Raw genomic sequence first — 14,039 nt, forward strand, 5'->3', positions numbered from 1 at the left:
TTGAAACTTTTTTGGATGGGTGAGAAATTAAGAAACACGAATTGATGTAATGAGAATAAGGTAAAGGTGTTGCTACAGATGTACAAAAATAAACATGGATAGAAAACCAAACTTGATTTGAATTAGAATGAACCAAATAAGTCCATTCCAGTCCATGAAAAGTGCAATTCTAAAGGTTTTTTTTCAACTCGAGTATGAACTTAATTTCCCCAGTCTTGACCAAATTGTGTATGTGAGTGTGTGGTGTGGAGTGTGGGGGGTGTTTGTGTGAATTGTGTCACGTTATTTTTTGGCTAATTCCGAGTTTAATTCAGAACCTTAAGGACTAAAATGGCCCCTAAAACCTCAACCAAATATTTTTCAACACATATCGATGAAAAAGTTAAATCGGACTGTAATTTAAAATTTATAAGAACTTTTGGATTGCAATTTACAATTTTTTTTAAATGGCTGCAATTTGCAAAATACTAACTTTAAAGTGCTGCAATTTGCAAATTTTCCCTAATGATAAGCTGAAAAATTGAACTAAATTTAATAGAAAACAGCAAGATTGACAAAACTGATCATAAATATAAATAACATTATGAGCTCAAGTGAAACCAATATAAGTAAAACTTCATTAGAATATTGTGAAAATCCAAAAGCAAAAAAGCCACTCAGAATTATGAATGTGGCTCTGCAGTAAAAAACACACACTATACCCCCTAGTTAACATGAATGATGTACAGATAAACAAACTAAAAGAGAGCAGTAAATACATTCACCCTTGATTAATCAACAGTAAACATTACCAAATTAGACAATTCGACATCAATAAACTACTTGAGCAAAAAAAGGAAAAAAACAAAAAAAAACTGTATACTACTTTAACACCTCCATTTCATAGACAAAACACTAAATTCATTGGACTGCACTGACAACCTCAGTCATGCGACATACAAACACACAACCTTTCCATCCTATTCACACACCTCAAGCCAGTGAATAGCACAAATGTTTATTTTTTGTCCCGAAACCATATTCACCTAATCTGTTGCTCTCTTCACCAGGGAAACTATGTTGCATCGGAACAACAAACAACAAACCCAAACTATCCCACAAGGAATAGAATATTCAGCCATGGCAAGCATCTTATGGGACAGATAAAGAACAATCAGTAGTTAGATTCTGGACCTGGGCTATCTTGATGCATGTCCATTGACGAATCATTTGAATTTGAATCCCTGACCTGGTTATTTGCATAATTGTTTTCATTACTTCTTGCACCATTACCAGATGGGGGTCCACCACTGGGGCAATATCCTCCTTGGGCAAGATGATAGTGCTGTAGAGTCCTGCGGACAGGACTTGCCAAAGCATTGGAGAAGACTGAATTCTTAGTCTGATTATCAAATTGCTCAGATCTAGTTGACTGAGCAGTTGGTGTTTGAGCTGATGGCCCAGAAACAAGGAATCCTGTATTTGCAAAATTTGCCGGAGCTTGGGAATTGTGATGCGGGACTGGAGCTCGAGGGGACATAGACGGTTCATCTCCACAATAATCAAGCTCGTTCTACATGATATCAGTGACTATTAAGTAATAAGAAAGTCATGATAGCATACAATTTAAAATTTAAAAATAATCAAATTCCTGAAACACAATTCTTTTTCTTTCTTCTCTTCATTGTTGTGGGATAGAGGGAATAACATTTACACTAGAGCAACTGTGATAGACATCAGTTTACCAAAGAAACTGCATGCCAAGTTAGAAAACAGCATATTCACACAAAACTAAGCATAATCTATGATCATTGTAAATTTAAGCCATTAATAACAACTGTACACACCCTAATCCATATGTTTAACATAAAGCAGCAGCAAATATTTATAAAATGCATGAAGACAGGTAAACACATCAAGAAAGACAAAAGAAAAAGAAAAGTAAGAAGCACAAGAAGTCCCAGCAGGCCAACACAGCATTTGGCAGTACCGTTGCTATTCAAAGCAGTCAAGCTGAGAGCGTGAGACAAGGATTAGAAATTCAACTTTACAGAAAGAAGAGTTTTTTTTTTTTTTTTTTTTTTTTTTTTTCCTGAACGGATACAGTTAGAAGATAGTGTGACAGGAATTGGTATTATATCATAGCCACAAGCCCACAATATAACTTTCTAACTAATATCACCAGTAACAAATGGCGTACAGGAAATCCTACAAACTTTACGGTCATACAAACTTTTCAGTTTTGCATCATCTGTCGGCTAATAACATAAAAATTAAAAAAGAAAAAACCCTACACTGCAACAGTTTGGCCACACATTCTATAAACATCATACTTTTTTAGAAGGAATAATTTTATTGAAACTTCACAAGAAATAATACATTAAGTGGACAATATGATCTAACAGAGAAAGCATATAAATTTTTTTTAAAAAAAAAAATAATAAAATAAAAAAAAACAAAAACAAAAAAAAAAAAAACCCTACAAAACAACACAACATTGTAGCCCATGAGGAAGCCAATTAAGTTATTTATCCCACAGTTAATTAGAATCATCAGATCATAAACTGCATGCATACGCTTCCTCAAATATTACTTCCACATTTGATCAAGCAAAAAAATGCCAATACAATCGATTTCACCTATCACAACGAAAAGTTAAAGTGACACACAGACGCACAAATAAAATAAAATAAAACTAGAAACAGATACTAAAACAATGCAATAGAACGAAACAATTTATGCTTCTCATTCCAAAATCCCAGCAAGATAAGCACAACTATTTGGGTAAAGTGAGCATTGATTGTCATCCAAACAACCAATCACTCTCTTCTCTCTTCACAAGACATTATACCTCTTGGTTGACTACCCTACCGCACTGTTATGGGAATCATCTCCTACATTCTCTCTGCTGAGGTGTATCTCATAGGATTAAAAAAGGTTGGTTGAGGTGGAAGTGTGTGACAGAGTTTTATGTCTTCTAGGATAAATTCTACCGAAAGGCAATTAGGCCTGCATTGTTATATGGTACAGAATGTTGGGTTATGAAGCATTGTCACGCACATAAGCTGAATGTGACGCAGATGCATATGTTGCAATGGATTTGTGGCTATACAGGAAAGGATCAGTCACAAAATAAGATAATTAAGAAGAACATAAGGGTTACATCTATTGATACAAAATGAGGGAGAATCACCTAAGGAAATTTGGCCATGTAAAAAGGCGACCAAGTAAGGCTTCGGTAAGGAGACTTGAAAAGTTATTTTAGTTATTCCCTTTGCTAAAGCTTTTTCAAACCTTTAATTATTTATTTATTTATTTATATTTACACGTCTTTCCTCTCCTTTTTATCCCCTTACCTCTCTTTTAAACTCTCTTAAGTACTATTTGGATGCTCTTTTTGTTTCTTTCTTTACACACCTTTTTTTTTTTGTTATTTATTTTTTTATTCAATCGAGTATCTTGCTATGCCCCTTTTCCTTTTCGGGCGGTTCCTTATGATGATTCATGTTAGCCAACCCCAAATCACTTTGAGACTAAGGTTTTACTATTCCCATCAACACTCACAAACCCCAAGACAATAAATCTCAACTAGTGCCGTTTAGATCTACATGATCCAATCCAAAAACCTGATACTTATATATCTAAATCAACCATGACTTTTAATAGGTAAGCAGTAAAATATTATCAAGCACAAAAATTATGTTGTTCTAACATAAACTCTCATAAAGGCTTTACCACTTTTTAGAAAAAATAAAAAACCCTGTAACATTTGAGTTTGTCATGGCAAGACACCCTTAGCAAACAATATAATTATTATGTATGACAAGATATTGCAGCCTGCAATCATATATGAAACTTCAGAAACTCAAAGTGGCAAAGCAACAAAAAGTCTAACAAACATTTTAAAATTAATGGATCATGGGGAAATAAGCATGAAAAGCTAGCATAAATTTCAAAGATCACTGCAGGTTGCAGCCATTCAAGAAAGCTTGCACAGTTGCACAGTGAGAGCGACAAAGTAATGCTTCTCTGACAGACTTTATAGAGTTATAGAAGAAAACTCAGGCAATTTCAAAGTGTCTATATTTCTACTAACAATGATGGTCTCTTCCATTACAAAACAAAGATAAAGAGATTATGGAAAGCCAAATAGAGTGAAAAAGAAAAATAGATTCATATATAAACCTGGATGTAAGTTAGAATGTCAACTGTTCCTGCTCTCCCTCCCGCCTCTTGCTGTCTCAAAATCCACTGGTAAAGCTTTTCCTAAAGAAGTGAAAGCAATACTATGATGATTGTATCTTATGTAGACTTGTAAAGAAAAGAATATCAACAAACCAACAAAGTAAATCACATAAGAATTACTATATATGCACTAGGAAATAATATCTTACCAACTTGTAAAGTTACTATAAAATGACTAAAAGTTACCCCAATATAAAATATATGTAACCTAGTGTTTATCGATAAACTTGCTCTCTTTAAAAGAGTAAAAAACAAATCCCAGTGCGTGAATGTAAACTTATTATTTGTATAGAACTTATCCCATGGCCTATTGACATTAAAATCATTTCAAATCATCAGGTTAGGTTTTACCCCTAAAGTTGGTTAAAACTTAAAAGTTGCACAAAAGTGTTCGATGTAAACCTGGTGTACACAAATTTTTTTTTACCAAAATTGACAGAAATGAAGGGGCTTCTAGTGCAAATGAGTGTTCATACGTCAATAGACGATTAATGCACTTGCAGATACACATAATTGCTATCTGAACATGAAAACAGCGACTGTACCCCACTATCATACGGTTCATTTTAAACAATTACTGACCAATAGATCAAAGTACTAAAACTACTATTGTTTCACAAAATAACACAATTGCCTTTTTGAAGCCCAAAGTCATCAAGCTCTCATCATAACTGACTACATAGTACATAGCATCCTCTCAAATCACGTTCATGCATCATTTAATGCTGTGAATTACCTCGTGACCTAGAACAAAAAACGACAACTTTACGGTTCCATCCTAATAATTGAAGCAGACAAATTCCCCAAATAAGTTGAAAAGTGTTGCTAAACTTTCCTTAAAACAAATGAAAATATGAATAAATCATCGACAACTTCCAATTTTCCAACATTGAAATTGCCAATCAACAATGCCCTCAATTTACTCTCCTCAACAAAATCCTCAAATAACATGTTTCCATAAACCGAATGCCCACCGTAGCACATAATCATTCACCATCATCCATTACGACACATGACGCCTATACGCCATCACTAACAATTAACCATATAACCTCAACAAGAAGATATTCTTTGCTCCAACCTCAAGTAAACAATATCCCAAAAAGTTGTTCACCACCTTCAAAACATAGACAACAAAACCTATCCCAGTATATACAATTCAATACATTTCTCCAATACTAAAGTTCATGAAACAATCAGATTACAATCCTAAACCAAATTACAGCCCTCAGAAAGTACAACAAGAAAGTAAATTTTTAAAGGCAAAATTTGGATGAAACAAATACTACATTCCAAACAAGAATCTTATATTTGAAATTTAAAAAACAAATTTAAAAAAATAAAGGCATTTTAACAAATTGAAAAAACACCATTTTCACACACTCAAACTAAAAATTAAAAAACCCACAAAAAAAAAAAAAAAAAAAAAAAAAAAAAAAAAAAAAAAACTCATCATTAAAATTCACAAATTTAAATATTAATTAAAAAAATCATACCGACAAATTAAATCCATAAAACATTACAAATTAAAAAAACCAAAATCAGAAAACCCTCAAATCCAACAAAATAATTAATTAATCAATCAAATTAAATAAAGAAAAAACCCTAATCAATTCAACCAAAATACAAAAAACCCAATTCAAAAAATTAAGAGAGATATTCATACAAGTCCATGACGTTCACCGGCTTGAAAGGAGAGTTTCTGATGGTTCATGGCTTGGGTATAAAGCTGTGAAAGAGAATTAGCCGCACTACAAAACGATGTATACATGGTTCGATCCACCTCATCAAGGCTTGTTGCTATCGACTTCCTCTTTTTCGCCATCGTTTTTTCTCGCACGGCCGATTTCTATATATTAACAATCGCACGGTCGGTGCACGGTGGCCGGAGTTTTATATAATTAGTTTTGCGGCGTCGGCAAATTATGAAAAAATAAGAAGGAAAATTATATAAGGGTGTGTGTGAGAGTATATATATAAGGGATGAAAAATAACTATAATTATAATTTAATTAGAATTATAATTGTATTGTACTTATAATTATAATTATAATTATAATTATTTTTATTTTTATTGGATTTAGGTTCAAGGTCGGGGAGATGTGATTGGAAGAGGTAAAGGTAAAGTGTTTGGATGTATATAATATATATGAGAGAAAAGAGGAAAGGGGAAGAAAGATAGAAAACCTATGAGAGGGCTGTAGTCGTGTAGATACTTTTTGCTTTTTTGGAAATTTAATTTTGGAAGTAATCAAAAATAAATTACTAATAATACATGAGAAAATAAAATTGTATTTGAATATTTGTTGAAAATATCTTTTCCTATTCAGGAGAAAAAAAAAATTATATTGAATGGTGTATTACTGTGTATGTCGAAATATATACTCCCTTCGTCCCCTTTTGTTTGTCACTTCGAAGGAAAATTAAGGGAATTAAGGTGAAAAATATGAAGTAATGAAATTATATGAGAAAGTGAAATTTTCAACCAATAAAGTAATAAAAGTGCATAGGAAAAAGTCATTTTTAATTAAAAAAAAGTAATTAAAGTACATTTGCAATATAAATTGTGAAATTCAAGAGTGTAAAACATTAAATTAGTCAAAAGTTAGCACAATTTTTATAGCAAATGTTAGGGTAAAATAGGGACAAGACTTGGACAAAAAAAAATGAGGGTATAAAAATCTTTTTATGTATCTAAATAATTATGAAAATATGACAAATATTTAGGGGCATTCAAAAAGAAAAATTGACAAGAATAATCTCAACTTTATCTCATTTACCCAAAATAATCCCAACTTTGGATTACTTTTTAATAATCCAAACTTTGATATGAATTTGCTTAAAATGGTTCCAACCGGTCATTTAACTTATTATAGTAAGTTAGATGACACGTGTCGATACCTGGTTGGTGAAAAAAATAAAAATAAAAAATTATAAAAAGTTCATTTTTAAAAAATTACTAATTAAAAACTACTAAAAAAAATTTGTCTTAAAAAAATTACCCCACCAGCCTTGACCACCCCTTCCACCGCCTACTCCGCCTAGAATCCCTGCACCCCAACTCCGGCCCCGCACAGATTACCTCCCCACAAGCTGGCACCGCGTCGCCCCCATCTCTCTTAACCACCAACCTTCCTCCTCCATGAAACCCTTTAAAACCGTGTCGCCCACCATTAAGACTGTTCTTCTTCACTCCCACGCTTTCCTCACACGCGCCGCCCAACGTTGGCTTCATCCATGGCATGGCAGCTTGATCTGTGCTTGGTGGGTTAATTTGACTGCGCTGTTGAGTTTGTTGTAGCCGCCTTGTCCACGTCAATGTTTCTCGATCCGAGGAGATCGCTAATATTATTATAACTTGTTCTTGGGCTTTTGCAACGCACACAGGTGACTTTGGTTGTGGTAAGGGTAGATGTTGGGCTTGGGAGGTGGCTAATTGGTGTTGGTGGCTGAGGGGAGGTAGGGTGGTGGAGGTGGCTGGATCGTTGGTGAGGATGAATGGTTATTATTATTATTATTATTATTATTATTATTACTACTACTATTATTATTATTATAAATAACAAAAACTTACAAAATTAATCAATTTACAAGAAATTAGTGGAGAGCCGAGATATAATCTGGGCCCCCACCCCTCTAGGTATAGCGAATTCGGTCCTATTGAAGATGTGAGCAGCTGCACGAGCACCAATATCCTGAGTCCTAGTGAATGTCTGAACTCTCTTCAGCAACGCAACAACATCCTTCTCTATTATTATTATTATTATTATTATTATTATTATTATTATTATTATTATTATTATTATTATTATTATTATTATATATCAAAAACAGACAAAGTCATACACCCTACAAAAAATTAGTGGGAAGTTGAGATACAATTTGGGCCGCACCCCCCACTACTAGAAAACAAGAAAATAGCGACGGACTGGTTCCGATGAACACATTATTCCGTCGGAAATCCTCGAAAATTTCCGACGGAATATAAATCCGTTGGAAAATTTGAAATTTCCAACGGATTTTTCCGTCTTAAAGTACCAATTCCGACGGAATTTTAATCCGTCGGAATATAATTTTTTTAAAGAAAAAACTCTTTAAAGAAACCCCAAAGTCCTAAATTACGTTCCCATTCTCTTTCCTCCTCTCCTTTTCTCCTCCTTCTCCTTCTCTCTCCTTCCTCTTCTCCTTGTCAGCCTGTTGCGCCTCATCTCCTTTCTCTCTCTCCTCTTCTCTTTCCTCTTCTCTTTCTCTCTTTTGTTCTTGGTTGGTGGTGTTCACGACGCCGACGAGTATGGTTGGTGGTGTTCAAGACGTCGGTTGGTGTGTATAGTGGTGTTCAAGTCGATTTCTAGAAATTAATGGTTTTTCATGTCAAATTCGACCATGAAAACTCTAGATCTAGAGTTTTCATGGTCGAATTTGACCTTTAAAACCCAAATTCGAGCCGATTTCGGGGTTTTGTTGGTGAAATTCAAGGTATGTACTTTTTTTCTTACTTATTTTTGGTTTTTGAGATTTTTTTTTAATTTTACGATGAAATTGTGGTTGAATTGTGGTGGCGGTGGTCTTAGGTGCCGCCAGGGCTAAGGGTTAGGGTGGGGTAGGTTAATTTGGTTAAAGAAGGTGGGTTTGGTTAGGGTTCGATTAGGGTTTGGGTTAGGGTTTGGGTGTTTTAGGTGGGTGGATCTAGGTATAGGTTTGGTGGGGTTTTGGTTAGTGTTCAGTCAGGGTTTGGGTTAGGTGGGACTGGTTTAGGGTTCGGTGGTGGTGGCGGTGGGTGGCGCTGGTTTTGTGCTGGTCTGATATGGGTGGTAGTGGCGGTGGTGGAGTGGTGGTGGTCTGATGTGGTTGGTAGTGGCGGTGGTGGTCTGATGTTGGGGTTAGGGTTAGTTAGGGGTTGTTGGTGGTAATACGCCATGCCGGTGGTGGTGCGACGTATTTTTTTAAAAAGTTCATTAAAGTATTTTCCGACGGATTTGTGTTCGTCGGAACATTCCGACAGACTTTTCTGGTGCCAGAAAACCTCTTCCGACGAAAGAATTCCGTCGGAAACGTGTTTCCAACGGAATTTCCGTCAGAAGAAGACGTTTTTCATACAAAAGCTTTTCCGACAATCGGTTCCGACTGAAATTCTGTCGAAAACGGGTTTTCTAATGGATTTCGGGGGGTTTTCGACGAAATTTTTCCGTAGGAAATGAGCTGTTTTCTAGTAGTGGCGCCCCCACTCCTCTGGATACAGCAAATCCTACCCTAGTGAACATATGAGCAGCATCATGAGCCCCTATGTCTTGAGTCTCCGAGAACTTCAAGATCCGCTTCAGCAACGCAACCGCCTCCTTCTTTTATTTCCAATTAAGGAGAAAGAGAAAGGAAGGAAAACATATCCAATTGCCCGACAGCTGGATTTGTACTTAACCCGCTTATGCCGAGCCGCATCAGCCATAACCCATTCAGGAACAAAGTCAGATAGCCCAAACTGGGTCAAAGGAGAAGACCATGTCAAGTCAACACAAACATCACGACCATGATCTTAGGAATAAAGTAACACATCTGTAGGTCTAAGAGCCCTGTCGTTCCCCCTAGACAACCCAATGTCAACCTCTTTTCTAGCAGAAATCCTAGATCGATAGCAAACATCAACAAGGGTATCCCGAACCACATTATGTCGATGCTTAATACCCACCATACCAGCAAACGACACCGCATGATCACAGAAAATATCCCAGTAAAAGCCCTTGAACAAGCAGAGCACGACGTCGAAATAGAGAACAATGGAACACCCAATCGGTAAGCAACATACATCGGTAAATCTTTGTGTTCATCGTTTGACCCAATCTCGAAATAGGAACAGCCCGAAGCCAAGCAGAGGTGTGATCTCCCTGCAGCGATTTCCACAATGCTGATTGTCGAGGAGATAAAGAAAAGGTGGATTATGTAGAAGCGGTAACCTTTGTGAAATATATATCTGCCAATTTCTTCATGAGTTTAGGGGCAGCAACCTCACTAGGATTACTCAAAATGTCAGACTCCACTGTTCTATTAAAAAGGCTCAACACATCCTCAAAGGCTCGACCAAGACCAACAATGCTAGCCAGCCTTAGAAGCTTTGTCTGTAATCCAACATATTGTAACCGAGAAGCAAGAAAATCATAATGACAAACATCACTTGCGAAATACACACCAAGCCAGCCAAACACAAATGGTATGGTGGCAACCCGCCACTGCCAATCGCCAAACCCAGGCCCCGAAGCAGTAACGATACGCTCGAAGGAAGATCGAAAAGCCTCGTAGGATGTGCGCTGAGCCACCTCAAAAGTACTAGGAGGACAAGTACACAAAGCAAAGTAGATTTTAGAAACTCTGGTACATGCCCTAAGCAATAACAGCTTGCACTGAGGATCATCGAGCTTAGCAACCCTGTTCATAAGCGTAATGGTCTTGGTCACCCTCTGAGCTCACCTCCAAAACCGAGATCAGAACTAGCGGGACCACCAAGAAACTTAACACCATGCAAAGGTCGAGCAATATTAGGCGGAAAGACACCCACAAGCCTGCTTCGATAGTCTCCTGAAGGCCAGAAAACTTCAGTTTTTCCACGTTGAGATGTAACCTAAAAAGAGGCCCTTCCTCCATAATCAACTGCAAATCATTCCCTACTACCAAAGTGTCACCAATAATAGTACTGTCATCCAAAAACCACGCCTGAAGACATATACCTCAAAAGTATCTCTGATTTTACACACCAGGGATTGTAAAACCAAAGCAAAAAGTAGAGGACCAAGGGGATCACCTTGTAGCACCCCCGAGACGACGACGATAAGGTGTAGTCCCCATAATACAATCTGGTTGGATTAGAATAGCAGAATTCCACCCACCATGAAATACCTAGACAACGACGTCGAACTTCACGTAACATGACCGCATAATCAACTAGATTGAAGGCATTTTGAAAATCCACCAACAACATGGAAAGACTAACATCAGAACCACGATCCTCAATCAACCGATTCATAGCATGAAGAATTACCTCACCACCTGAAGAAACCCCAACGCCAAATTGAAGACCATCAAAGTAACCTCCCAAAGATTGGTCAACCATAACATCACCCACCTTTGATACTAGACGCCGCCAAACAGTACCCACAGCTATAGGACAAATACTATCACCAGGCTTGACAGATGGTGTGAGAGGAGCACTAGCAACATACTCTCCAAGCTCCATAGGACATCTTCTAGCTAAAAAGAGATTAACCACCCTGAAAATAGAGTCAACTAAGTCATTTGAGACAGCCAAAATAACACCACTCAAACAATCAATAAGGTGTTGAGCACGTAAACCGTCCCTACCACATGATGTGCCACGAGGAAAACTCTTGATCCGATCCAAAACAACAGCAGAAGTAGCAACGGGATGAAGGTGATCAACAGATATATCAGGCAAGGATGGAGCTGGAGAAGAAGGGTGTTTTAATTGAAAATTCGCAAGAGTGGCCTCATCGTAAGGAGTAACGCCTGAAGAAGAAAGAACCCGAACTACAGCAGTATAATGGCCATCACAAATCTTCCTACGACATTGTTTGATATTACACTCTTCCAAATCAAGGTTCTCATCCTCAACCACCGACAAAGTAGGAGAATCCTCAGTCAAAGTTTCGCTCACAAGTTGCAAATTATTATTATTATTATTATTATCATTATTATTATTATTATTGTTATTATTATTATTATTTAGTTTTAAATTAGTTAATTAATTACTCCCACCGTCCCTAAAAGAACGACCCTTTTGGGCATTTTTCATGGGTATTAAGAAACTTAAGTGGGAGATACAAAGTGTATTGGGAAGCTAATAAAAGTATATTGAAAAGGTAAATTTACATGAGATTTGTGAAAAAGTTGAGAGATAAAGTAATAAAACTACATGGAAAAGGCAAAATTTATATGGAAAAGCTAATTTTGCACAAATATTATTGCAAAATGGATGGTATTTTAATGCAAATGGGATGAACATTTTGGGACTAAAATTAAGCCAAAAGGGTCGTTCTTTTAGGGACGGAAGGAGTATTTTTTTTTTTTTTTGAGTAAAGTTACGAAAGTGTTAATTTTTTTTTGGAAGTGTTAATTTTCTTGAATATTAATTAGTAACAAATCTTGTTTTTTAAATAAAATTAAAATTAAATCCTATTTTTGGCCAATCACGTAGTCACACGTGTAAATTTTTTTTTAAAAAAAATTACTTATCCAGTAGGTTACCGGTCACTTATTAAGACCATTTTAAGCAAATTCATATCAAAGTTCGGATTATTAAAAATTAATCCAAAGTTGAGATTATTTTGGACGGATGAGGAAAAGTTGTGATTATTCTTGTTAACTTTTTCCATTCAAAATGACAAAAGTGACAAATAAAAGGGGACGGAGGAAGTATGATTTAGGATATTTTGTTTGAATCCATTTATTTACAGTAAGATAGGCAGACTGTTCTTTTGTCGGTAAAGTTAATGCTTATTGTAACGGCAGTTGAGATGTAGCAACTAGCAACTCATCAATCATATCATTAGAATAAAATGGCAACTTATAAATATGTCACAAGATCAGAATATTCACACTGCAATGAATTCGCTGTTGCCTTCATCGAACCCGTTGTACCTTTTTCAATCTCAATAATTCAAGTAGCCGAAGCGTCTCCCGATCTTTAAGGTTGCTGACTCTCCTCCCAATTCCTACTGCGAATGGTTCCTCTCAACCTCACTCTCACTCTTTGTTTTCCTCTATTAATAACTAGCTAAAGTCCCATGTAATGCACGATTTTTATTAAATTATACTTTTTTTTTTTGTGAAAGGGGAAAAAAAATACTAAATTATACTTGTATAGTAAAGTATAACATTAACCCAAAATTAACAATTATATACTTTAAAAAAATTTATAATATCTTAATATACTAATATCTTAATATACTACTTATTTTTATAACCAAATTACCTAAGGAAAAATAAATAAGTAAAAAAATATTTCATTTGAGTATGTACAGAAAAAATACAATTGTGGAAGGTGAATATTATAGGCTATAAATATTTTTCATATAAATGATAGACAACCAAAAAAAAAAAAAAAAAGTAGAGGGAAAATTTAGTATTAAGTTATTGATTGATAACAATAACACAAAATTTAACAATTATATACTTTAAAATTTATAGTATCTTAATATACTACTTATTTGTTCATTTTTATAACCAAATTACCTAAGGAAAAATAAATAAGTAAAAAAATATTTTATTTGAGTGTGTATAGAAAAAATACAATTGTGGAAGGTGAATATTATAGACTATAAATACTTTTCATATAAACGATAGACAACCAAAAAAAAAAAAAAAAAGTGGAGGGAAAATTTTCAACCAGTGGATGACATGTGTTATTGATTGATAACCAAATTACCTAAGGAAAAATAAATAAGTAAAAAATATTTCATTTGAGTGTGTATAGAAAAAATACAATTGTGGAAGATGAATATTATAGGCTATAAATACTTTTCATACAAACGATAGACAACCAAAAAAAAAAGTGGAGGAAAAATTTTCAACCAGTGGATGACATGTGTCATTAGTGGTTTTGCTTTTAGTATTAAGTTATTGATTGATTGATAACCAAATTACCTAAGGAAAAATAAATAAGTAAAAAAATATTTCATTTGAGTGTGTACAGAAAAAATACAATTGTGGAAGGTGAATATTATAGGCTATAAATACTTTTCATATAAACGATAGACAACCAAAAAAAAAAAGTGGAGGGAAAATTTTCAACCAGTGGATGACATGTGTCAT

The 14,039-nt window shown here is 35.2% G+C and overlaps 1 protein-coding gene across 1 annotated transcript; it reads right to left on the bottom strand.

The window, feature by feature from the left end:
* Window positions 1-744: 744 nt before the first annotated feature.
* LOC145586394 (uncharacterized) lies at window positions 745-6,231 on the bottom strand. Its single transcript, XM_081643228.1, has 3 exons — window positions 5,891-6,231; window positions 4,165-4,245; window positions 745-1,552 (listed from the first exon to the last, which is right to left on the bottom strand). Exons 1-3 carry the CDS (start codon window positions 6,047-6,049, stop codon window positions 1,154-1,156), a joined length of 639 nt encoding a protein of 212 aa, XP_081499354.1. The 5' UTR covers window positions 6,050-6,231; the 3' UTR covers window positions 745-1,153.
* Between the last annotated feature and the right edge of the window lie 7,808 nt (window positions 6,232-14,039).

The sequence above is a fragment of the Chenopodium album genome, chromosome 16, assembly GCF_948465745.1.
Source record: "Chenopodium album chromosome 16, dcCheAlbu1.1, whole genome shotgun sequence".
Classification (NCBI taxonomy): Eukaryota; Viridiplantae; Streptophyta; class Magnoliopsida; order Caryophyllales; family Amaranthaceae; genus Chenopodium; species Chenopodium album.